Source organism: Verruconis gallopava (assembly GCF_000836295.1).
Source record: "Verruconis gallopava strain CBS 43764 unplaced genomic scaffold supercont1.6, whole genome shotgun sequence".
Taxonomy (NCBI): Eukaryota; Fungi; Ascomycota; class Dothideomycetes; order Venturiales; family Sympoventuriaceae; genus Verruconis; species Verruconis gallopava.
In genome coordinates this window covers 966,030-989,148 of record NW_015622142.1, presented here as the reverse complement: position 1 = coordinate 989,148, position 23,119 = coordinate 966,030, and the positions used below count along the sequence as shown (strand labels likewise).

Here is a 23,119-nt window from a genome sequence, read left to right as displayed (position 1 = left end):
TGGGGGAGGAGCAGTAAGCGGAGAACGAAAATGACCGAGGTAACTCTTTTAGTCCGGGTTACCGCCAATAATGCGAGTATCTCCGTATCTCACAACGTCCTCTAGTATTAAGCACCTTGCGAAAATAAAGGTTTGAATATTTCGGGGCGCAACATGTGAAATGTTAAGCCATCGCGGATTCACTGGTAGTCTAGGTAAGATGCATTAGTTCTAGAATAACGTGTCAAAGGCCCGAGCTTCTTCCGCGTTGAGCCTTACGTAGAGTTAATTTTTGTGGATTAATGAAGATGGAATGAATATCGCTTTCAGCTATATTCTCAATTGTTGATTTATGCTATCATTTTTTACCTGTCGAGTTCCATACGCATGTTTTCTTTTGTAGAAAACCGCTGAACGACCATCAGTCATCATCATTATCATCGTTATCGTTCTCATCATTCGTTCTGTCCGTCCCATCCAACCCACATCTCAGATGCCCGCTGAGCTGAAGTCATCTCTCGTAATTGTTCTGAGAATTCGCATGATATTTTGTCTGTACAAGCGACAGACTCTTGTATTAACATTAACCATATTGATTGTATTGAATGCTGCTCATCTTGTTTTCTGTGTTTAGCGTCATGGCGGGAATCACAGGTGGTGATGCGATAGTATTGTAAAGAAGCAGGTTTTCGGTAATCTATTTAGCTCTCTCGAGAACTTAGTGCATCCTGCTCTACCGCAGCTGCGAGGTTGTGAGTATGAGATCATAAAAATGAGGGCAGAGTCGTTAAGAGTAGGAGGATGAGCTGGTATCGGAGTCATCTTTGGTTGCCTTCGATTTTGCCAGAACCGCTTGCACCTGCGCCTGTTGGTACTTGGCACCGCAGTCCGTATTCCAGAAGATGAATGGGCCGGAATACACTTTGCTTCTGTCGATAGGGGTGTTTGGCGACCACCAGCGTCCAACAATGATCTGGTCTCCTGGCAATACGACGCCTTCATAGGCCCAGAGAGCACTCATGTCGATTTGATTGTTGGAATCTGGAAAGTACTTCATCATGACGATGCGCTTGAAACCAGGAATGCCCATTTGGGTTGGTAGCATATTGATAAAACCGGAGCCCCAGAAATTCCTATGAAAGTCCTTTTAGTATTGCGCATGAAGGTAGTTAGGTTCAATCACTCACTCATCATCCCAGCCATGTGCATCGAAGTAGACAGATTTCAGTTGCTGAGCGTCCAAAGGACCAAGGAAGCTGGGAACAGTCGAGCGAGTGTTGCGCATGGCAAAAGGGCCGTTCCATTCGATGTAGGCTTTGCGAAATGCACCCTCTATGAAACTATCACCGTGAAGATGCTTCTCAAAGATCTCTGGCCATACAGTCGGGCGGCCTGGAAAGTTCATCTCTAGCTCCTAACTCTGATTTAGCCGTTGGTTCGTAAGAAAACATGTGAAATATTATACCTGAATGCCTTTTTTGCCAAGATCAACATTGTGGTCCTCGTACACCCTGTTGCCGAAAAATTTGTCCAAGCGGAGCTCCTTGATATCTAATTCGGAAATGTAGGCTTACATGTGTTAGTCGATGCCTTCCCACAAAAATAGAAGATAGGGTAGGGAGCGCACAATAGGAACCCTTCCAGTGAGTGCCAAGTGGAGTGGTACCAGCATTGCTAGACAAGCGCTGCTTCCACATTTGAGGCATTTCGGTGCCCTCATACTTCTCGTCGAGATCTGAGAACGCCGAGTACAGAGTGGCCGGAGTTCTACCAAGAACGTGGAAGCGGAAGAAATTGACGACGTGCAAGGCCCACTCGATGTTGACCTCGAGACCATACTTTCCTCCAAAAAGAGGAGCAGACACCAGATCCATGTAAACGGCGCGCTGAGAGGCTGGAAATGAGTAGACACGGGGATATGGGATGAAGAAGCTCAGGCAGCGAGGGGTCATGATAAGCTGAAAGAGTTGCATAGTAGTCACGTTCCTATTGTCGAAGCCTGATGCGTTACGGGCCTTTTTTGAAATCTTTCTGCCGTACTTGAACGTCACTGCCTTCCCGTTGAACATAATGCGCTGGAAAATCGATTGAAGGATGTTGGTCGTCAAGATGAAGCGGTCCAGGACCTCGAAATTCTTGCAGTCTGGGACGCCGTACTCGTTGATGGAGACTGGGTTCGCGTCTAAACATGTAAGCTCAGATCAGAGAAGAATAAAATCATCAAACTCAGATGATTGGAGAAAGCATTGAGAGCTTTCATGGAGCACTCACCGAGAGCGATGTCGATAAGTTGCTTCATGCATTCATTCTCCTGGGCAGTCCTGCCGGTTCCGAAATGAGGAGCTGAGCGAAGGGCCTTGCGGCGAGCCTGGTAGATGTCTCTGAGGTCTTCAAGGCTGCAGGGATATCGAGGCATGTCGAAGTGTTCACGGAAACGATACATCCAGAAGTGATAAGGGTGAGCGTCAATGGCGGCACGTGCAGCCCTGCAGGATGCACGTAGGCTGGCAAGATCCTGATCGCTCAGATGGCTGGCGATGTTCTGAATTACCTACAAAGGATTGTCAGAAATGCACGTCGACCTAGTCAGCTTGAAAGATCAAGTACCTCATCTGGAGCGCGGCTCAGCGACATCGTGCCTTTGTTCGAACCTAAAATCTGAGGCTTCTATTAGCAACTGTCTCTAGTTTGCTTATAGACTAAGCGAAGCTTAGGGGTTAGCGAACGAGAGCGAGAATGAAGCACAAAACGGTTGATGTTGCCGTGAAGAAGAAAGGTTGAAGGTTAAACGAAGATGACACGGTACTTATAGGCACGTCAACAGCTCTATCAGAACAAGAAGGTGCCGTTTTGAGCCGCTGACTTGTCAAATCCGAGCCCGATGTAGTGTGAAACTCGCAGTGAATGCTCAAAGTTTGTGTGAAGATGGGGTGACCCGACCAAGGGGCTTCGATCAAGTAAGAACCAAGTGAGGGCCCCAGATCTGAGAATGAAACAACTATAAAAAGCGATCCCACGTACTTACAGAGTGTAAAACGTGATAAGCCACCTCATTTCCCTAATGCTGGTCCTCAGTTGACGCTTTGTTTGTCGTCATGCCTTGCTCTTGTTCGGTTATCCGTATTAGGTCTCAGGACCACACCGAATGCGTGCCAGATCCACACAACAGAATCCATTAACTTCACTGGAAAAGCATCTTCCACATTCAGATCTTTGTTTTTTTCATGCACTTAGAGTGTCGAACTAGCGTATAAGGTCATCGTGGCGTGGTTCTGGTCCAGTCTGCGCCATCCGATGTCAGCCGTCAACAGGAGTTACCCGGACACTTCACAATCTGGACAAGGGTTTGAAAACAATGAACATGGGCGACAATAGGCATTCCATTGCCACATCACTGAAGATTTATTTGTTGTAGTTAAGCTGATTTTGAATCAAAAATTGAGAAATTTCTCTTACTGGATCTGGCGGACGTTAATACAGGAATGGCTGCACAATTACGGCACAAGAGTAGCTCAACTCACCACGGTGCCTTAAAATTTTTATCTTTTTTTTTTAAAAAAAAATACAGTAATTGAAGATGATTGATTTTGCCGGTCTCCCCGAGACTATATTACGTCCACTCTACAGGCGTTAATCACATCTTGCTCATATTTCAGGATCATAGCACCAAGACCATCGCAACGGCAGCGCCCAGAAGCAGCGCCCAGCCTGAATTCACGATCAAACCATTTGCAGAGGATGGTTTTGACGTGCTTGTTGCGTTGCCCAGAGCATCTACCGAGCTGCCATCTGCCCTAGTGATGACAAAGATAGCGCCGCTCGAGTCCGCGCTGACGAACAGCCTGCCCTTGCTGTCGAACGCGAGTGAGACGGGGCGGAAGCAGTTATCCGGACAGCCCGAGTTATTCACATTCGACATGATGGGAAGGATGGCGTCCGTGCTGTTCGCTGGATGCGTTGGCTCGCCGTTGGCAAACTCGAGAGCGAAAACGAGATAGCCATCTGGGTTGTCCCTGTTCCAGCTGCCGTGGCTAGTCACGTACGCTACGGAGCCATTGCTGTTGAATTTGATGCTGGTCCTTGTCAGATGGGTTCCTTTGTTCAGATTTGACTACGTACTCTAATGGAGCCCAGTGGGCTGGGAAGGTTAGGCGAGGGGCAACATGGTCATTCTTGCAGACATCGTCGTTCACCGTGTTATTTGGCGTGCCGAGTGCGAACTGCGTTCCTGTCTCTATCCCTTGGTTATCCGGAAGCAAACTGGCATTCCACGCAGCGAAGCAGGTGGGGTATCCGTAATTTCCGCCTTGGCTCGCGTAATGTGTGCCGTTGAGGTATCCGTGGAAGTTCATCTCCTCGCCTGGATTGTTTTCGTGTATGTCCTGACCAAGGCGCTCCGCGTTGTCGACGCTATTTTCTACGCTATAGATACCACCGGTTTCAGGATGCTCTGCTATGCCGACGGAGTTGCGCAAGCCCCAACCAAGCCTTAAGCCCTGAGTTGTGTAATCGTACGTGTCGGAGCTGGTCAGGTTGCTGATATTAAATGCCCTAATCTGTGACCTTCCAGTGGACAGAGAAGCAGCGCCAGCGTCATAATTGTCGGCGCTTCCTCGGCTAACGAGAAGCATTCCGTCTGCCATCTTCGATAGCAAGAGCGTCCTCGTTGAATGGTCCGGGTTGTCCATACCCGTGATAAGCGTCCGTCGATTTGAGGTGGAGTGGTCATCTGGATTATAATCGTAGCTGTACGCTACGTCAGACGTGGATGCGTAAAGTGTCCTCCCATCCCCTGAGAGCTCGATCCCGTGATTTAGCTATGCACACAACAGATTTTAGCCATGACGCGAAGGAGCTACGCTCGTCTCTCCGCTCACCTGGTCGTCATTCACGACAGCGTCCTTGCTTTTGACGCTCAAACAGTCGCCACCATAGTCATTGAAAGTGATGGCTTGAATGCCCAAGGACTGCTCCACGACGAGAAGTCTACCCTTGGTGTCGAATTTGATACCTCGCGGCCGCTGCAGACCACTGGCGACAAGCCGCGCGGCATATCCGGCCGCAAGTGTTGGAGCAGGGTAACTCGCAGTTAACTCCGGCGCCGAGCACGACGATTGGGCGAGGACGGCTGGAACGGTCGCCAGCACGAGCGGGACCAGAGTCGAAATCATGTTCAATGTTTCACCGCCAACGATAATATCCTAAGGGCCAAGAAGAAACAAGAACGGTCTCCTAGGGCAGTCAATACATAAGACGAAGGAAACAACAAAAAAAGACCTAAAAGGAAAACTGCGGCTGTGGTCTCACGCTTTAAGGCTGTGTGCAGGAGATGCGGACCTGGGCGGATAACCAAGCACCGATCAGACGAGGAGGCACTGGACGGACTCTTTGCCGCACTGCGCGCGACGCAGGAACGCTTTATGCATGTTTCGAGGACGTCATCCCTGGCGGTTTTGTTCGAGACAGCTAACGACTAAGAGGTCTGTCTTGGGTGCGCTTGGAGAGAGGCGAAAGTCGTCCGGCCGTCTTGGGTAGGACTTGGCTTGCGACATAGAACCTAGGTCTAGCACACGGGATTCTCGGGCGAAAAGCAAAGGCTTCCGTAGGTCCACCTCCCACATGAATCCTGCAGTTCACCCATTTCAGCCGCCCCAAGGACGAACACCTGATGTCGTCATCGCTGTGAAATAAGCCGCAGACTGCTACGTCGTTGAGCACTGCTTGATAGGTGCGGGTCGCGTGCCTGGGCTGGCGATGTTAGAACTAAGCCCAATGCGTGAGCGGCAAGCAAGCCGCTGCTTCTTGGCCAATGTGCAGCTTACCCAGCAAGAAGGAAAGGCATTCGATGATAACCTCTCAGCCTTCCGCTAGACACGTTCCAACGGGCTCCACTGTGTAGATTAGTGGAACTCCAGCGGTAGCAAGGCGAGGTCTATTCATCGAACCGGCGGACAGGCCGAGTCATCCTCCAATCCCATTGCAACCTCCAAAGAGCCCATACGCAGGCCTAGAGCCTGAACACGAGTACAATAACCCAAGGCCAGCTCATCTTTGGAACGCATTCGGGGCAGCGAGCGCTGCGGGAACTAGAAGAACCACCCTCAGCGGGATTATTGTCATAGTAAAAATTGCTATTCTAACCCGGAACAGATCTTGCGTCGATTGGTGGCAAAATTCCACATGTAATCAGAGAGATTGATGAAGGAAATCAGGGCACTGTTACCTTGGCCTGCTGCATCGTTGGAGAGCTGCATCGCTGGCAACAGAAAGTAGAGAACAGTAATTATTTGCTCCATAGTTTCACACATTTGATAAATTTCATCCGACTTCTGCGAGTCGTTCTTCTTGCACAGTCTCTACCGCGCGTCATACGGGCGTGAGGTCTATGCTCTAGAGTGGGGAGTAATGTGGCTGCTGTACAAAGACAAAAATCCCAAACCATACCATTGTCCACCTGGGGTATTTTTACACGCAGTTCCATATTGTCCTTTTTGCGCCTTGTGTTGCCAATTAAGATGCAAGCCCGACTGTCCGATTATTGCCAACTTATGAACTCCAGAAGCTGCAGCAGCAACGCCCATTGCTTTGAGCGCCGCGCTCAGACCAGCTGTGACAAAAGAAATGAGGATTAAAAGGAAGAGCAATAACGAGGCTCGACCGACAACCCCGTTTTGTTGGTGGGATTCGAGAGCCCCGTGTGAGATTAAATATACAAGTCAAGCTTGAAATCAACCAGTTTTTTCCACCCATGAAGAAGCATCAAGGGAATGCCTCCCCACAAAGTGAAAAGGAAAAAATGAAAAAGGTGATACCTTTGACCAGTAGTGTGATCGACGACAGATGATAACCCAGTTGCAAGATGCAGTGAGGCCTTCGCAGCGATTTACTGAGAGTCCACAGCAGCGACATGGCCCACTAAATCCGAAATCTTGTTCGCCACAGCAGCTGGGTATCCTCTGCCCAGCGCCTCCTGTGCAACTCTGGCCGCTCTCTCCCTCTCGCCTAGGGCAACATACGCGCGAACCATGGCCTCGTACGTGCTAGGCTCCCTCTTTTCGGCAGGCACAGCGTCGTACGCGCTCTCTGCCTTGCCCAGGTTCTTTGCGTTCGCCCATCCGTGGATTAACGCGTTCGCAATATAGGGTGTCATCTCAACGCCTCGTTGCTTCATGAGTTCGAGAACAGGCTCAGAGTCGGCGATGGTGTTGTTGGCTACCATAGATTCGAACAGAGCTTGGAACAGGCAGGGCTGAAGGCGAACCTCCGTTTGTTCGAGGACGGAGTCGAACAGTGCACGGGCACCTTCCATGTTGCGGAGGACACAACCCTTCGCGTGCACGAGCGAGGCGTAGTGAACAGCTTCGGGGATTTCGCCATGCTCCCTAATCTGCTCAAGAACGGCCTCAGCAGCAGCCATATCGATGGGTTCAAGCGTAGCGTGAGTATCAATGAGCAGCTTATACGTGTGAGTAGTGGGCTGGATGCCGCGCTTGCACATGCGCTCGTAATAGTCCAGAACCTTTGACCTATCCCGCTTGGTTGAGAGGAAGAACTGCATCATCGAGTGGTACGGCGCAGGACGAGGCTTGTAATTGGGCATGGACTCCATCTCCTCGAAGAGTTCCTCAGCGAACTTCTCGTCGCTCACGCGACACAAAGCGTTAACGATGGTGCCATAGGTCACACTGGTGGGTCGGATCCCCAGACTGCGCATCTCCTGGAAATAGAACAGACAGTCGTCAATACGACGTGCTTTACCCAATTTACCAATCAGTGCATTGTACAAGAACGATGAGGGCTCGACACCTTCGGCCTTAGCCTGAAGGAAGATCTTTACGGCCTCGCTGGCCTCGTCGAACGTTTTGGTGCTTTCCTTCAGTGTCGTGATGTAGAGGCCAAATGTATTAGCCGATGGAGCGGCACCCATGCTAAGCAGCTCTTGGTGGTATTGCTGAGCGAGATCGCGCCGTCCAGTCGTCAAACATGCGGCAACCATGGCATCCAGAATCGTGACCCATCCATATCGAACAATGCGATACTGAGGGAGGAATGGTACATCCTGCCTTGCAAGGGCAAGCACGTCGTTCGCGAGAGAAAGGCGATTCTCCTTCGCCGCCGCAGAAATGAGTTTCGCGTATGTGAAGAAGCGAGGGTGCCTTCCTGCACGACGGATGTTTTTGAACCTCGCAAGGGCGTCGTTTAGATGGGATGAGAATCGTCCGTGTGTCTTCTCGAGCAGTTCCGTAATCGCGACAGAGCCCTTATTGTCTGTTGTTGCTGCATAAGGATCAAAGGAATCGTCGAAGGCCAGCTGTTGTGCCACTAGCGGTTGGGCGTACGGCACTGGGGTAGTGGTCGAATACTTGTATTGGTGCCAAAGGCTCCAAAGCTGAGGGTTCTCCAGCTTTGTAAGCGTTTTCTCGATAATGTTTTCCGTGGGCGCATCGATTGTGCCTGTGCAAAGAATATGCAGCAGGTGTGCAAATCGAGCTTGGTGAGCAACATCCGCGATGGAGGAAGAACCGTTTATTATCATGCTGCCCTGCACTTGGGCAAGCAGCTGCAGATCTACCCAGGCGAGATGCGAAATCTCCTCAGGACCCAAACCAGCAAGCAGATGATTGGCAACTGATGGTACAAGGCCGTGGTTTTCAACCATAGTCCACAACAGCTCCATAGCTGGACCTGCAGAAAGGAAGATGCCGCGCTTCATCATAAAAGCACCCACGACCTCTATCGCTTCATCAATGCGCTCGGTCAGCGACATCGTATCAGAAGACTCCGCCCTCGCATCTCTGATGCGAGCAAACATTGTCCGCTGAGCACGCAGGGCATTTTCTGCCTGCCCGTTGCCAATAAGTGCCACGGTCCTCATAACCGTTGGCTGGATAAACTCGGTGCGCGCTTTAGCCCTCTCGAGCATGCTCCAAAACGGCTCGCTGGCGTCGAGATTGCCGCTACGGATGTGCATCGCGACCATAGCCACAGCAGGCGAAGCCACGTCAGCCTTACCGGAAAGCTGGCTGAAAGCACGTGCAGCAACCTCGTACGAATTCCTGTCGGCGGCACGAATGCATACGGCCGAGAGACCAATATCGCGAGCAATACCAACGAGTTTAGAGCTCGCATAAGTAAAAGCTTCCTCGAAGTTGTGCATCTTTAGCCATTGGGCCAGATATGAACGCAAAGCCACTGTTTCCTTCAAACTAAGCTGCTTCTCTTCCTCGGCGGTGACAGCAATGAGCTTGTGGAAGAAGCGGTCAGCGCCCTCTTGCTGATTGGTTATTAGGTATGCCTTGATAACAGCTGCATACACGTCTTCATCCTTGCGTGACATGCTGATTTCGCCCTTGTCGTGAGCGATTGCTAGTGCCTTGTATTCGTCGTAGCACTCAACAGCGCTGCGCAAGTCGCCCGACGTGGCAAATGCGTGGATCATATTGACAAACATCTCAGGGCGCGGGATGATGTGGCGAGACTCCATCTGCTGGTAGATACGAACCATGTCCGGAATATTGCCCTTCTCCGCACAGGCAGACACCAAGAGACGATAGGCACGCTCGGTGAAACCCTTGGGGTGTATAGATATAGCTGTGTCAAACATACGGATCGCTAGATCAAGAGAGTCATCCTCGGCGAGCATTTTTGCTTCGTGTTCCTCAGATTTAAGCATGAATTGGTCTTCCTCTTCCAATCCACCAAATCTCGCACGGGAATCTTCAAGAGCGTTCTTGGCGGCCTGAACTTCTAGTGCTCGAGCGGAAAGAAGCTCGATGAGGATGCTATACGTCTGCCGGTCAGGAAGCACTGATCGTTTGAGCATGTCCGAATACACATCCAGTGCCTTGTGCACAACGAGATGGCGAGACTTGGGCAAATGAATTGCCGCCTGAAGAAGTGCATTGTATGCTTGCGAGGTGGGCTGTATGCCAGCATTCAGCATGCCCTCGAAGACGGCGGGAATCTCAGCATAGTTGCGCAATTCGGCTAGACGAGTGAGGTGGTCGCCGTACACATCGATGTCGGACACGGATGTCGATGGCGTAACTTCAGACGCAAAGCTTGATGCGGGTGTAAATTCAGTCGTCGATGCAGACAATGCCGGGCTCGATCGGCGCGGGATCGAAGTCCCCTGCAACGCGGATTCTTCGTCGTGCTGTTGCTGCGCAGCCTTGGAAGCCTCTTCCGCGATAGCTACTTCAACCTTGGCCAGCGCCTCGGCCGCGGCTTCTGGTGTGACAGAGCGCCTGAAGTCATCGACAGCGCTTGTGGAATAAGAGCGATCCAACCTCGGCGCAGTGGCCCGCTGTTCCTCCTCGTCTTCCAGTAGAGCGGACTCGTCTTTAGCCGCGCCATCCTTGCTCTTGCTCTCTGCGAGAAGAGTCTGTGGCCTCCATTCAATACGCTTCGCGAATTGGAACTGCTCCCATTTCTGGCCACCAAGGCTTTGCTGTTTCTGCCAGGCAGAAATGCACGCAGCAAGGCTCGACTCTTTGCTGGTTGCGTGGCCGCCCCGGCGGCTATCACGATCTACAAAAGCATTGTGCTGGGTATGTAGGTTCTGAGTCTTCCCGAGACGAGCTCCGAGATGACCGAAATTGTTGTTGTGCGCAGCGTAGGAGGACTGTGAAGCGGCTACGACCGATTGGACGTAGCCAGGACCGAGAGTCTTGTTGAATACGAGGCGCGCGAAGTTGCTGGCTTTGGGCACGACCATTTAGGAAACGGAACTGCCCTTCAACTTCGAAGGGTGAGACTGGAACAATGGCGTGAGCATGTGGTTTTCGGACAGAGACTAGGGGCGATGACGTTGTGGCGGATGATACGGATCGCGATGAAAGCAGGACGAGGGCATACACACCGTAATTCTCAAGGTGTAGGAGACTTGCAGGTTCATTTAACGACTGTGCAGCCGTTAAACAAACGCGCGGCGTGAAAGTATGTCCTAAAAAGAGAACCCTGAGGAAGCGACGAGGTGATTAAGTAGACAGAGCGAGAGATCCCGACTCAAAGATCTCGACGCCTGGCCGATGAGGAATGATCAGAAGGGATTGGACCGAAGGTGTATGTCGATGAGGAGAGAAAGGCCAACGCCTAGGAGAAAGGATTGGGAGGAGAAGGAGAGGGTCGAATGTTGCGGCCTGAAAAAGAACGTGTAAGTTATGAGCTCACGCAGAAGGAATGAATAATGAAGTGTCCACGCCCTCGGGCCAGATCCGAACGTGCGCTGAAGCGGATGAATCATCACGCCGGGCGGCCTGCCTACTCGACACTGGGCCGGTACTGGGTCGGGCCAGGATTTACTGGGTCGCAGCCCCTGGGCGTGGCTGCGCACCCACTGGGCGGCGGGGACAGCGTGACTCTTCGCGGGCGCTCAGGCGCCCCCATCCAGTAACTGCTAGGCCGCATGGGGGTTAGCCCGCCCGTGCGGCAATTACGCTCCCTCCCCTGTGTTCCCGGTCGTTCTTCGTGCCGCTTCGTCTGCGTTTTTCCAGCGACGATGCACCCCAGATTGACTTCGTGTTCCAGTCCGAATTCTTCCTGCCCGTCTGCGAGTGCTGTAGATGCACTCTATCGCCGGAGACGGCCAGTATCGACATCGTCGCCTCTGCATCGTGCTCGTCTCCTGGGCCGCAATACGAAGCTCTTGATCATCTGCTCTGCTTGAGCTTGCCGTGCTAGAAGAGAGCCCGGGTCGGCCTCCGCGCTGGCATGGGAGAAATCGGATTGCGCTCGCGGCTGCGCCAATAATTTCGACACGGCTTCGTCGACCTTCGCTTGCATTCGCTGGTGGGCCTGGTCTGGTCCGGCAATGACTGTGCAAGTCCCCAGCCCAAGTCAGCGCCGACAACCTCATTCAGAACACCGGACTCCGACCTCAGCCCTACTCCCGCGTGCGTCCGTAGGCAAGTCCGACTCTAGCCCTGTCTCAATCTTCAAGAGGGTGTGTGCGTGTGTACCGTGAAATTGTCGCATAAATCTCACATGATGACGTCGTTCTCGGCCTCCGCTTCGGCGCCGGGCAAGGTCTTCTTGGCTGGTGGCTATCTGGTCCTCGATCGGGAGTATACCGCGCTGGTCTTCGGCCTGGATGCCAGAATACATGCCCACATTGAGCCGCTGAAGACAACCAGTGGCGTGCATCTCGAGGAGATTGTTGTGCGCAGTCCGCAGTTTAGGGAGGCTCACTGGGAGTATGGCTACAGAGCGACCGAGGAAGCCGGCGGCGTGAAGGTGACGCAGTTGAGAGTGTAAGTAAATGCTGGGTTCGTTGAGGAAGATTAGAAAAACACCGCCTAACTCATGATCCAATATCAATGCCTTTCCAATTCTTGTTGGCTCAATTGATTTCCCGTGACTCCAGTGTTTTTTTCTGGCTGGACACTGCTTCAGAGCTGATTTTCTTCGCGATGTAGATCAGCCCAGGACAAGATCAAGAAGAACCCGTTCATAGAGACAACACTCAGCTATGTGCTCACCTACATAGCCTCCGTCACTTCCCCCAACATTCCTCCATCAATCATCACCATCTTGGCAGATGACAGCTATTACACCACCTCTAATCCCTCGGGGTCGTCTTCCACCGGCTCCTCAAAGACTTTCAGCGACTTCGGCGTCAAGCTCTCAGATGCCCACAAGACCGGCCTGGGCTCCTCGGCGGCACTGGTGACTTCTCTGACGGCAGCACTGCTGCTCCACTACTTGCCCAAAGGTAGCTTCTCCCTCGACAACGAGGCCTCGAAGAAAAGGCTGCACAATCTCGCACAGACAGCGCACTGCGCAGCCCAGGGCAAGGTGGGATCCGGCTTCGACATCGCGACTGCAGTGTACGGCTCCTGCTTATACAGGCGCTTCAGTCCTTCCCTGCTCGATGGTTTGGGCAATCCCGCTTCCGCGGGCTTCAGTGCACGGCTCAAGGCCCTCGTCGAGGAGAGCGGTCCGGATTCGACATGGGACGTCGAGGTCTTCAAACAGAAGGTGAAAATCCCGAAGGGTCTGCGGCTGGTCATGTGCGATGTGGACTGCGGCAGCGAGACGCCCGGCATGGTGAAGCAGGTTCTCGCATGGCGAGCGCGGGAGCATGATGAGGCCGACATGCTGTGGGGTGCTTTGCAGACGCGCAACGAAGCGCTTGCCGCCGAGCTGACTCGAATTGCGGCCACAGGCGGGCAGGGTGCAGACTATGCACCGCTGAAGAGCATCATCGCGGAGATTCGGAACTACATCAGGGAAATGTCGCGGCTGTCCGGCGTGCCCATCGAGCCGCCGCCTCAGACGAAGCTCATCGACGCGTGCTCGCAGGTTGAGGGCGTGATTGGCGGCGTGGTACCGGGTGCCGGCGGCTATGATGCGATTGCGCTGTTGATCGAGGATAAGGAAGACGTGCTGCGGCGCCTCGATGCAATGCTCGAGACGTGGCAAGTGGAAGTCTACGCGGAACCCGGAAGCGGGCCTAGCATTGGAAAAGTAACCAGACTTCCTGTGAGGGAGGAAATGGATGGCATTAGGGTCGAGGATGCATCCAAGTACGGGAAGTGGATTCAGTGATGCCATTGTACATGAGCGTCTTTTGAATCCAGGCACATGGGGTGTTCTGCAAATCAAGATAGACAGGTAAAGGGATGGAAATTGTCGTGCTAGCGTCACAAAATTCCACCTTCTTCAGCACTCCTGAAGATATCTTTGAATGAACAGGGCGTGTCTTTTACACCTCAAACTCTTGACTCCAACTTGCATGAATTGACACCGTCATGACCGATGGCCCTAGGTTCCTTGTATCCCGTCCGCACTCTTCACAAAGGCGCTGGATAAGTGCCCTGAAAGATAGATATTCTGTCCTTTGTTTGAGTGCGTGATGGGCTATCCTGCTGACGGCGAAGGAACCGAAGACAGACTCATCTACAACATCAATTCGTCAAATGCAATACATGAACGCAGTGCTACCGTCTGGTGCTGCTAAGCACAAGAGAGTCGCATCTCAAGGGCCCATTTCTAGCAGCCCACACGACTACGCTTTTTCTGCACAGAGCAACCGACAAACAAGACATGCAATCGAGGCCGTATGGAAAGGGATCGATGGAAGCAATCTGTGAGGACCACGAACGTTCATTTCCAGCCCATGACTAGGGACGGACATGTCTGGATACAAAATATTGCACAAACACCATTCAAAGTCGTAGGTGAACGCACAACAATGAGTATGATCCGGTGTATTGGCACGCATTGTCTCAAAAGGCACCGGGCCCGGAAACTGACGCGGTAGCGAACAGTAGGTTTGCCCACATGTCGAAGCTCGGTATAGGGAGCGTATCTCTCAAGGCGGAAGACGAAAGGTTTTACAAGATTCACTGCGAGGATAAAAAAAAGCCTAAAGCGATGTTGACCGAGCACAACGCTTGAGATGAAAGCTTGTAGTTGGTCAGCGCATTGAAATCAGTGCTGCAGAACTTTAAAAACCCCCGGGCACATTCTTCGCTTCTCACAGAGCACAGCGAACTCGGCTTGACTTTATACTATGTTGAGTGTTTGAAATGCAAGGGAGTTGGCGACTGATCGATCTTGATATGAAGCGCCATCAGCGAAACTCGTGAGCGAGGCGCGAAGCCAAGCAAACAGCCAGCCGCAAGACACGATTCAAGCAACAAGAGACGTGCGTATCCGGAGGATACTCCGACGCCGCAGCATACTGCAAGACCCGTAAGAAGTCAATTGTCCGGTCTCACGGTGTGCATGAATGGAACACGCGGCATGTAGTACCCTTTCTGTAAAGGTATAGACCTTGAAACACATGAGCGCTCCTCGTTTTTCGCGCATATTTCGCCTTCCCTTAACCATGACAGATCCAAAACCGGAAACCTGTCACTCCCCAGGTCATCCGAGCCGCAGTTGTCTAGGGGGGCTTGCCGATGATTGGCAAAGGAGCTGGATGTTGAGGGCGAGCATTGCATATGGGTGCCCGTTGGGGATTTCAGGAGAGGGCAAGGAGAGGAAGGAAACGTCTCTGAGATCACTGCCTGTATGTGTGTTGGCTCGACCGCGACGAACGGGTAGTTCTATCTAGTCTTCGTCTCCCATGTGAGAATCGGGGGGCGCGGGCGAACTAGTGGCGCAAACGCGGGCGTCAAGAACAAATAAGAAAAGGAAAAGAGAGGCGGTAAAATAAGCAGCGACTGAGAGTGAATTCTACGGAGCAATTATTCCACACAAGCAGATCGGTCGACCAACAGGCTTGCCAAAAGCAACAAAGGTACCGCCAGAGAACGCAGCAGAGCAAAGGCACAAGCAGCAGTCATAGCGTGGTGTGGCGTGTTGAACGAACCGGTTCCACGCCCTCCTCCACCCTCCACTCCTCCGCTGCTCCAGCCCGCCTGCCACCGCTTCGCTTGTCTATCATCCGTCGGGCCTCGTCCTGCTACTCCACTGCTCTCTCCACATATTGACCCGTCTGGTCTCGCTGCCCTTGGCGCATTCATTGCGCATCTAGCAACGCTACGAGAAAGGAGACGGGTGCCGCGTGCTTCTCAACAACCCATTCGTTCATTACATTTATCTCCGCGCTCGCTCTTCGTCCAGGGAAAACGCTACAGCGATATCGATACTCCATTGTTATATCTGTTACCTACGAGCGGCCGAGGCGCTGCGCGAAAGAATAGCACGGAAGCCAAGCCACCGCCAACCTCCAGGAGGTACGGGTGTATATGAGTGTCTTGGTCATGACGAAGCCCGAATCGAACGAAATGGCTGCACTACCACCTGCTGAGCCGGCCTTGCCTCCGGTCGCGCATACCGCTGCTGCGTCGACGCCAATGCCGTCTGCATCTTCGCAGCACGCAACACCATCCCTATCACACGCCCCATCAAGATCACAGCCTCCAACGACTGCCTCCTCCAGACCCGCGCCGCTCGAAGAAGACATCACCGCCGTGGCGACCACCAACGGCGAATCGGAAGCGGGTCCCTCGGCCACGATGGAGCGCAAAGAGTCGGAAGCGATAGGGCCAGCTACCGACGAGAATAACATCCCCAAGTCAGCCGGGGATACGGAATCTGGCCCTACTGTACTAATCACGCTGCTTCTCACAACGGGCAAGAGACATCCATACAAGATCGATGCGAGGTACCTGCGGAAGCGGAACGTGTCCGTTGAGGAAAATAATCCTTGGAATCTGCCTGTGCAAACGCTCAAGGAACTTATCTTGAGGGATTGGCGAGAGGGTGAGTCTTCCCGTGTGAACGCTTCTGTACGGTGAGAGCGATTTGAGGAATTGGAAGTATTCGCGTGGAAATACATACAATGCGAGACAGACTGCTCCGGGACTAAAGGTGATTGTGCGGGACTACTTATGCTAATCATCGCTCTCTACACAGACTGGGAAGAGAAACCAAATTCTCCATCCGCGATCCGCCTAATATCTATGGGCCTCGAATTGCAAGAGGGCGAACTCCTAAAAGGTACATATACATACCCGGCCCCTAAAACCTCTGTCAGACGATATCACACCCGATGCTGAGCACTGCTGACCAAGCCCCCTGTCCAACAGAGAAACGCTTCAATCAAACCGGCCCCAATATTGTCCACATGGTGATCAAACGAGAACTGCCTGAAGACGAAGAAATCAAGAAGGACAGCAGCCGAAAGGGCGGCAGCGAAGCCGGCAGCCGAAGTCGCTCCGGCTGCTGCGGCTGCGTCATTCTGTGATATGCTGCTTTTTTGGTCCGCCCACCTAGACGCGTATGACCTCCTCTAACCAAGGAGCGTTGTGAGATCTTCGGGCAGGCTTCGAAGTCAACATCGCTAAGCAACGAAGGCGTTGGATTTTGCTTTTTGTCCCCCTTTATTTTTTTTCTTTATCACTGTCGAAGGGAAAGCGGGTTTGAACATACGGAGCATGGAAATTTTTTTGAGGGCCAGTGAAGGGACGGCCCATTGAGATGCACTGGTGGTGTTCTCGTGTTCGGTCTTTTCCAAAGTCTTGTGCGTGGAATGGGGCAGCTCGGAGTGGCAGGGAGCATGTGCCGACGGCTTTTCCGCTTTGTTCATGTCTTTCCATACTAAAAGATGGTCTCGCGCGGCCATCTAAGTTGTCTCTGTGTTTATGATTCATCTGACATAGTCTGCTTCCATACTCTCACATGTTGGTATAGATATTCGCCTAGGAGTTACGGCTACATTGTAATAGTTGGCGCTCCGTCGCACTGTTCTTGGCAGGCGGAAAAAGGCTGTTCTTTGGGTAGCGTCTGCTATCGTCTCATTTCATTCTCCGTTCATATTTGATACCGGATCTTGGCTCTGCTTGGGTCCGTTGCTCGAGGGCTCTCCATACACACACACACACATACTTGAGACCGTAGCTTGTCTATGTTTGCTCTTCTATTACAGTTGGAGCTTCAAGATATCTGTACAGCACCAGCTTCCCGATCACCCAAACACGCCCTTACCAGTTCATCCTCATCCTCGCTTCCATCTCTGTGTGGAAATCTGGCTGTTCCCTGAATTCACTTCCATGGAACACGTCCTCCCAATCAATCTCCGTATCTCGTCCGCTTAAAATATCAGTTGCAATGCCTGCACCACCGCCTACCATGGCAGCTGCAGGCGTCCACTCACCAGCTGCCACAATTTGCAGCTCCATGCCCCTCCGTACGGGCTCCGCAATGCCAAACTGCCGACCGAGCAACGTCATCTTCAGGGTGTCCTGCGTACTGCGCCATTGAGCGAGGCGTGCCTCAAGGGGGTGCGTGGACTGGATTTGGGGAGCAGCCTGAGTGCTGCTTGTGGCCTGCGGTGCTGGGGCTGTGAGGTTGAGATTTGCGCGAAGAGTATCGTGAACGCCCGGTGCAGATGGAGCGCCTGTGTACTGGCCTTGCCTGGTGGAGGAAGGATGCAGCGCCGGGGGAACTATGCGGAGAGACTATGCGTTCCATTAGAAAATTTGACTCCAGTATGGTGTACATTTTCGGCTAACGAACCATGGCGATACTGTGTGCTTGATGCGGCGCCTTTTTAGTGAACGTGAGAAAAGCGATGCGGAGCTCAGGCCTATGGCATGCGACTGGGTCCTATCTGTGCACTCAAAACGCAGTGTTCAAACAATGCTTGAAGAGCGAGAGAAAGAGGGATGGCACGGGTAGAATGTCGGCTTGCGTTTGTCGTGGTGATACTCCCGTCGAGCTGTCAGGCAGAGAGCATGTACGTCGCGTCCGCTTAAAGGCTAGCGTGCGGGAGCGGCTATTTTGGCCGAATTTAGCGCGCGTCTATGTACGTATCTCCAACCCCGGAACATGTGAAGCTGTGAGCGGCGCATTCAACAAGATCAGCTTGGCTCTTCGCATCCCCACACTTTGACCTACTCCGGGCAATCGACTACGCCTTCATCTTCCGAGTCGCCAATGACCAAATAATAGGCCCAGAACATCAAGATATCGGCTACATAACTTTAGGTCTTACTTCTCCTTGGTTCCTGCGCCACGACGTGGAAACAGTTAGGCATCAGTCAATAGGCTCTGCGATTGTGCATTCTACCCACCGTTTGATTCGTCGCTGGTTTGTTTGGCACCACATCTGTGAGGCCATCGTGCCTCTAGTTCCACATCAGGGCACAGTGGCTTCCGTCCGCAGATGTCGCATGAATGCAACCGCTAAACCCATTCCTACGGGCCTTCTTTCGGAGCACTCTTCCCACGCAGTGTTCGCCCGTACAGCACTACGTACATATCCCTCTCCTCTTCTTCCGGAGAATCAATCAACACAGTTGCTGATCATGAATATATGACAGGTCCTCCTCGTACCATCAACGGAACTACTGCTGACCTCCCGCGATCGCGAGACGCATGTTTTATATTCGGACCTCGCAACCAACGAGGAGTTCCTCGCTAGCCATGTCCTCCGAATACCTGGTGGCGTGGCCCCGTCTGGCGCCGCAAAGGACGGCAGCGCGAACTTTAGAGAGACGAGGACAAAGGCGAAGCAGTTTACCACCTTGAATGGCAGGACGGTCATCATTAAAGATTCTTTCGTGTATACGAACAAAGGTATGGTTTTCGTGATGTCCACATAAAGATATATAAGATCGAGAAAGAATGGTTCGCTAAGAGTTTGTCTACTTGCAGGCTTCAAGACTCTAAACCAGGTGCAGTTGCTTAGTGATTCGCTGTATTTTCCGGACTGGATTGATGCGAATCCTTGGCTGGTGTACAGTATTTCAAAGCCACTGATTGGGAATGTGGAAACGATCAAGATCCTTCCTGCTGTACCAGATGAGAAGCTTCCAACTCGCTCCTCATCGCCTTTGGGCCCAAAGCGAAACGGGTCAACATCGGCGAAGAAAAAGGACATCAAGTCATTCGCAGATTTGCTGAACAGTTTCCCCTTGATCGCGCGACAGATGCAGCCAGGACTAGAGAGATTATTCAAAGAGTTCTCTAAAGAGTTTGAGAAACCTCTGCCCGCACTACCAGCTGAAAGATCCACATCGCCTCTGTCAACACGTCGCAGAAGTGGCTCCGGTTCTTCAACCGAAAGTCGCGCAACTTCAACGCACAGCAGCCTTGCCAATGGGCATTACGTGTCCGAGCTTGAAATTAGCGATGAGGAGGAAATGATGCGGCGTGCCCTTGAGACTGCTGTGACCGCCGCGATCGATATGTTCCAAATGGTCGACAAGCAACAGCTCTCGCTCTTGGGCTCGACTACAGATTTGACCGGCACGATGGTCGAGCGCATGATCGAACGCTACGTCACAGAGCAGTTCCACCATCAGATCCTTTTCCCGCGCATGTGTGCCATACGAAAATCCGACGACCAGGAATTGGAAGGTCGAATAAGACAGATGCAGGATATTGATATTTCGCAAGTTGGGCTATCGGTCAATCAAGATCACCATGCAAAGAAGGAGCTGGGCATCCGGTTGTCTAAAGGAGTGGATGTATTCAAGAAGATAGGCGTAGCGTCCAGTCCTCAGGAGATGCTCGAAATCCTGCTTGAGACAGAGAAGGCAATCACAAAACCAGTGCTAGAAAAGCGACAAACAGAGCCTGCGAATGGAGTTGGCTCAGATGCAGCTGACAGAGACTCAGAGAAAACGGATGACTCAATGCTGACTACGAGCGCTGACACGCTGGTCTCTCTACTTCTGGTTGTCGTAATCCGCGCTCCTGTGCGGTATTTGAATGCGCGGCTGTCGTATATGCGACATTTTATATTTATTGACGACGTTGAGAGCGGCGAAGCCGGATATGCGCTAAGCACTTTCGAGGCCGTGCTTTCATATCTGGTTCGCGATTCTGTCGGTATCCGTAGAGCAAGCAGAAGAAACCGCAGGTTGTGGGAGGCGTCCAAGGCCGGAAATGTTGCCGAGATGAAGAGGATTTTAGAACCAGATTCGAACAGCGATGATGGCGCATCGATGCTATTTTCCCCTGACCCTGAAATTGAGCAGCATATGGCGCAATTCAGATTTCCAGGGCCGAGTTCACTCAGTGGTACCACGATCAACGGAGACTCGTCGGAAGCAGCAACTGGGCCACGTGTGCAATTCGCTTATGAAGATATACACGCCTCGCTTGAGCATGTATTCCCGTGGCAGAAGCTTGAAAACGCCGGGAACAGGCCAAAGGTTAAGAAACGAGTATCTTTACAGTCACATAGCACGTCAAGTTCTTCAGCCTATTCAATAACGTCACTGCCCGAGACGATCATGTCGCACACAAGCGGGCTAGAAGCAGATACCTCGATTGAAACGCTTGCCAGAACACAAGGTCCTGATGGCGACTCAGTCATGATGATGGCCGTGGAGGGCGGGCATGATGCTGCTGTCCGGTATCTACTAAGTCTTGAACAATATTTTCCTCTTGAAAGAGTGATTGAAGATGAGAACAATGACGGAACCACATTACTTTCCGCTGCCATCCAGGGCGGTCATCCAAGAGTCATTGATACGATCCTTGACTTCATCATCGATCACACGGATGATCTGGATACGTTACGGGACTACATTGCAAGACAAGATAAAAACGGACGCTGCGCAGCACACTATCTATTCCACTATCCTCGACTCATTGGACGAATTGGCAGTTTGATCCCGTGGAAACTTAAGGACAAAAACGGACAAACCCCTTTGTTCGCGTTGTGCAGGTCTTACGACCACGAAGAGTATACCTGGATGGTGGACACGGCTCTGACGGCCGCAACGGCAGCTCAAGGGGATGGTAAATCTCTTCATCTAGACGATCATGTAGACAATAAGGGCAACACACTTTTGCATATCGTCAATGATCCACAGATGGCATCAAAGCTACTGTATCAATGCGATTCGGATGTAAACGCTGCGAACGATAAGCAATTTACACCACTCATGGTTGCTAGTAAATATGGTCGTACGGATATGGTGCGCACCCTCTTTGGCGACCCGAGGGTGGATTTTCATGCGAAAGATCTACGTGGCCTTACAGCGACAGAACTTGCCAAGGACGATGATGTGCGGAATCGCATTGATGACCTCGTGTTGTTGGCTTCCCCGCCAGGACAAGGCGAGCGCATTACAACCGTGGTTCGCGCATATTTCGTGGAAGATGGTACAGTGCGTTTTATCGTCAAATCTGGGGCCCAAAATCCAAACTCAACAATTACTGTAACGACATCTCGGCGCGGTCTCGCCGACTTCGAGGATTTGGCGCGATGGCTGTCTCTTGAAAATCCGGCCTCGTGGGTTCCTGCCATTGTGAACACCCACTCGCCTTTTTTAATCCCCTCCAAACCTTCCAAGGCAGTAGCACGGGATATGCAACTTCGCTTTGACACATTCCTCAAGACGCTGTTATCACACTCCACATTTGCTACACATGAGATGGTATGGGAGTTTTTTCTCGTGCCTGATATGGATCCTGCTATGCTTGCTGAACGCAGCAGGATGAAAGCGGAGACGCGCGCGGAAATGGTGAAAGATGAATTCGACCCCATCACTGATGTGCGTGAAGTCGAAGTCTTCATCGGCCACGCCAAGGACTCCGTCCGTGGTGTACACCACTCCACCAAATCCGTTCTCCGTCGCGTTAATCGCCTACGCCTAGCGCAGTCTGATATCTACGATGCTTCGAATCTTGCTTCTACTAGTCTGTCAACACTCGCTTTCTTACCTGAAGAACACAAACTTGCCTTCAAACGATACGTTAAGACGCTGGCCCAGCCAGAATTCTCACCTACAGCGGGATTCTACTATTCAATGCACGCCATCAGTACCACCATCACGGCGGTGCTTGCGGCACTTACACGACCCACCGATTTAATCCAGAAGATGAATCTGGCGCAGAAAGCTATCGATCGACAGAACCAATCGCTCCGGCGATCGGACCGCTGGCCAACCTCCCTCTCGCTTCTAGATGAAACTCGCGCCCGCATGCAGCGCGATGCTCTGGACAAATTAGACGCTGCGCAGAGGGAAAAGGATGACTTGGGTAGAGAGTTAAGATATACTCAAGGTGTCGTCGCTGGAGAACTGGCGGCATGGCAAGGCGAACGTCTCAAATGGGGTAAGAATGCCTGCAAAGAGTTCGCGAGACGGATGATTGTTTTAGAGAAAGCTAGACTAGAGGGCATGAGGCGCGCACTAAGGATTGTGGGCGTGGAAGAGGGAACTAGGAGTAGCGGCAGAGTTTTTGGAGCTGCTGCGAGGCAAGCGAGGGTGGAGAGATTGAAGAAGATACCTTTGCCACCTACTGCGGACACCACGGATCTCTGAAATGTAATTTGTTTTTCTTATTTCTTCACTTAGACAGTCCGCTTAGATATCGTATATTCTTGTGTCTAATTCTATACCATACACCACCACTCCCGCTGTAGTCAGCGTCATACATTAGCGTCCAATTTTGTCTGCCTACTTCCCCAACCATAATTCTGGATAATGTGGCCGGGAATTCTCCCGATCCATGTCGTTACTTGCTCAAGCATCCTTGGCATGGCTTTAGCACGCTGTGTAGATACTATCAACAGCATTAAGAGATTGTTTCTTTCAGAAGTCTTTGTCATCTAGGATGGTGTACCAGCAGTCTCCTTGAGGCGGGTGGCCTCAGCAGCACGAACTCCAACAGCCATACCCTTTGAAGTTAAGTGAAATTGTTGGTAATGTTCTGTGATGCTAAATTC

The 23,119-nt window shown here is 52.0% G+C and overlaps 7 protein-coding genes across 9 annotated transcripts; 3 read left to right on the top strand and 4 right to left on the bottom strand.

The window, feature by feature from the left end:
• Positions 1–291: 291 nt before the first annotated feature.
• PV09_02642 lies at positions 292–3,519 on the bottom strand. Of its 2 annotated transcripts, XM_016355717.1 has the most exons (9): positions 3,501–3,519; positions 3,436–3,440; positions 3,001–3,261; positions 2,587–2,637; positions 2,251–2,530; positions 1,607–2,161; positions 1,445–1,548; positions 1,167–1,393; positions 292–1,112 (listed from the first exon to the last, which is right to left on the bottom strand). In XM_016355717.1, the coding sequence occupies exons 4-9, from the start codon at positions 2,611–2,613 to the stop codon at positions 767–769; spliced, it is 1,539 nt and encodes a 512-aa protein (XP_016216853.1). In that variant the 5' UTR covers positions 2,614–2,637; positions 3,001–3,261; positions 3,436–3,440; positions 3,501–3,519; the 3' UTR covers positions 292–766. The 2 variants fall into 2 exon arrangements, with proteins under 2 accessions (XP_016216853.1, XP_016216852.1); XM_016355716.1 differs by lacking the exons at positions 3,436–3,440; positions 3,501–3,519 and having other exon boundaries at positions 3,001–3,303.
• PV09_02641 (uncharacterized protein) lies at positions 3,283–5,479 on the bottom strand. Its single transcript, XM_016355715.1, has 4 exons — positions 4,857–5,479; positions 4,099–4,796; positions 3,501–4,052; positions 3,283–3,440 (listed from the first exon to the last, which is right to left on the bottom strand). Exons 1-3 carry the CDS (start codon positions 5,148–5,150, stop codon positions 3,638–3,640), a joined length of 1,407 nt encoding a protein of 468 aa, XP_016216851.1. The 5' UTR covers positions 5,151–5,479; the 3' UTR covers positions 3,283–3,440; positions 3,501–3,637.
• Positions 5,480–6,191: 712 nt separating this feature from the next.
• Positions 6,192–11,146, bottom strand: PV09_02640 (uncharacterized protein). The gene is made up of 2 exons (XM_016355714.1): positions 10,841–11,146; positions 6,192–10,735 (listed from the first exon to the last, which is right to left on the bottom strand). Exon 2 carries the CDS (start codon positions 10,694–10,696, stop codon positions 6,863–6,865), a length of 3,834 nt encoding a protein of 1,277 aa, XP_016216850.1. The 5' UTR covers positions 10,697–10,735; positions 10,841–11,146; the 3' UTR covers positions 6,192–6,862.
• Positions 11,147–11,773: 627 nt separating this feature from the next.
• On the top strand, positions 11,774–13,696 carry PV09_02639 (phosphomevalonate kinase). Its single transcript, XM_016355713.1, has 2 exons — positions 11,774–12,230; positions 12,396–13,696. The coding sequence occupies exons 1-2, from the start codon at positions 11,965–11,967 to the stop codon at positions 13,525–13,527; spliced, it is 1,398 nt and encodes a 465-aa protein (XP_016216849.1). The 5' UTR covers positions 11,774–11,964; the 3' UTR covers positions 13,528–13,696.
• Positions 13,697–15,299: 1,603 nt separating this feature from the next.
• On the top strand, positions 15,300–17,243 carry PV09_02638. Of its 2 annotated transcripts, XM_016355711.1 has the most exons (3): positions 15,300–16,194; positions 16,348–16,431; positions 16,521–17,243. In XM_016355711.1, the coding sequence occupies exons 1-3, from the start codon at positions 15,678–15,680 to the stop codon at positions 16,676–16,678; spliced, it is 759 nt and encodes a 252-aa protein (XP_016216847.1). In that variant the 5' UTR covers positions 15,300–15,677; the 3' UTR covers positions 16,679–17,243. The 2 variants fall into 2 exon arrangements, with proteins under 2 accessions (XP_016216847.1, XP_016216848.1); XM_016355712.1 differs by having other exon boundaries at positions 15,300–16,431.
• On the bottom strand, positions 17,064–18,154 carry PV09_02637 (uncharacterized protein). Its single transcript, XM_016355710.1, has 2 exons — positions 17,950–18,154; positions 17,064–17,891 (listed from the first exon to the last, which is right to left on the bottom strand). The coding sequence occupies exons 1-2, from the start codon at positions 17,950–17,952 to the stop codon at positions 17,415–17,417; spliced, it is 480 nt and encodes a 159-aa protein (XP_016216846.1). The 5' UTR covers positions 17,953–18,154; the 3' UTR covers positions 17,064–17,414.
• Positions 18,155–18,292: 138 nt separating this feature from the next.
• On the top strand, positions 18,293–22,791 carry PV09_02636 (uncharacterized protein). Its single transcript, XM_016355709.1, has 3 exons — positions 18,293–18,687; positions 18,756–19,011; positions 19,090–22,791. The coding sequence occupies exons 1-3, from the start codon at positions 18,610–18,612 to the stop codon at positions 22,713–22,715; spliced, it is 3,960 nt and encodes a 1,319-aa protein (XP_016216845.1). The 5' UTR covers positions 18,293–18,609; the 3' UTR covers positions 22,716–22,791.
• Positions 22,792–23,119: the final 328 nt, after the last annotated feature.

Coding starts and splice junctions, on each gene's coding strand:
- PV09_02642 (XM_016355717.1), bottom strand. CDS start 2,613: ATGTCGCTGAGCCGCGCTCCAGATGAG. Junction 2,531..2,586: donor TGAGCCGCGCTCCAGATGAG/GTACTTGATCTT, acceptor AATCCTTTGTAG/GTAATTCAGAACATCGCCAG. Junction 2,162..2,250: donor ACTTATCGACATCGCTCTCG/GTGAGTGCTCCA, acceptor TTACATGTTTAG/ACGCGAACCCAGTCTCCATC.
- PV09_02641 (XM_016355715.1), bottom strand. CDS start 5,150: ATGATTTCGACTCTGGTCCCGCTCGTGCTGGCGACCGTTCCAGCCGTC. Junction 4,797..4,856: donor CTGTCGTGAATGACGACCAG/GTGAGCGGAGAG, acceptor TTGTGTGCATAG/CTAAATCACGGGATCGAGCT. Junction 4,053..4,098: donor GCCCACTGGGCTCCATTAGA/GTACGTAGTCAA, acceptor GACAAGGACCAG/CATCAAATTCAACAGCAATG.
- PV09_02640 (XM_016355714.1), bottom strand. CDS start 10,696: ATGGTCGTGCCCAAAGCCAGCAACTTCGCGCGCCTCGTATTCAACAAG.
- PV09_02639 (XM_016355713.1), top strand. CDS start 11,965: ATGATGACGTCGTTCTCGGCCTCCGCTTCGGCGCCGGGCAAGGTCTTC. Junction 12,231..12,395: donor AAGGTGACGCAGTTGAGAGT/GTAAGTAAATGC, acceptor TTCGCGATGTAG/ATCAGCCCAGGACAAGATCA.
- PV09_02638 (XM_016355711.1), top strand. CDS start 15,678: ATGAGTGTCTTGGTCATGACGAAGCCCGAATCGAACGAAATGGCTGCA. Junction 16,195..16,347: donor CTTGAGGGATTGGCGAGAGG/GTGAGTCTTCCC, acceptor CTCTCTACACAG/ACTGGGAAGAGAAACCAAAT. Junction 16,432..16,520: donor AGAGGGCGAACTCCTAAAAG/GTACATATACAT, acceptor CCTGTCCAACAG/AGAAACGCTTCAATCAAACC.
- PV09_02636 (XM_016355709.1), top strand. CDS start 18,610: ATGCAACCGCTAAACCCATTCCTACGGGCCTTCTTTCGGAGCACTCTT. Junction 18,688..18,755: donor GTTCGCCCGTACAGCACTAC/GTACATATCCCT, acceptor AATATATGACAG/GTCCTCCTCGTACCATCAAC. Junction 19,012..19,089: donor TTTCGTGTATACGAACAAAG/GTATGGTTTTCG, acceptor GTCTACTTGCAG/GCTTCAAGACTCTAAACCAG.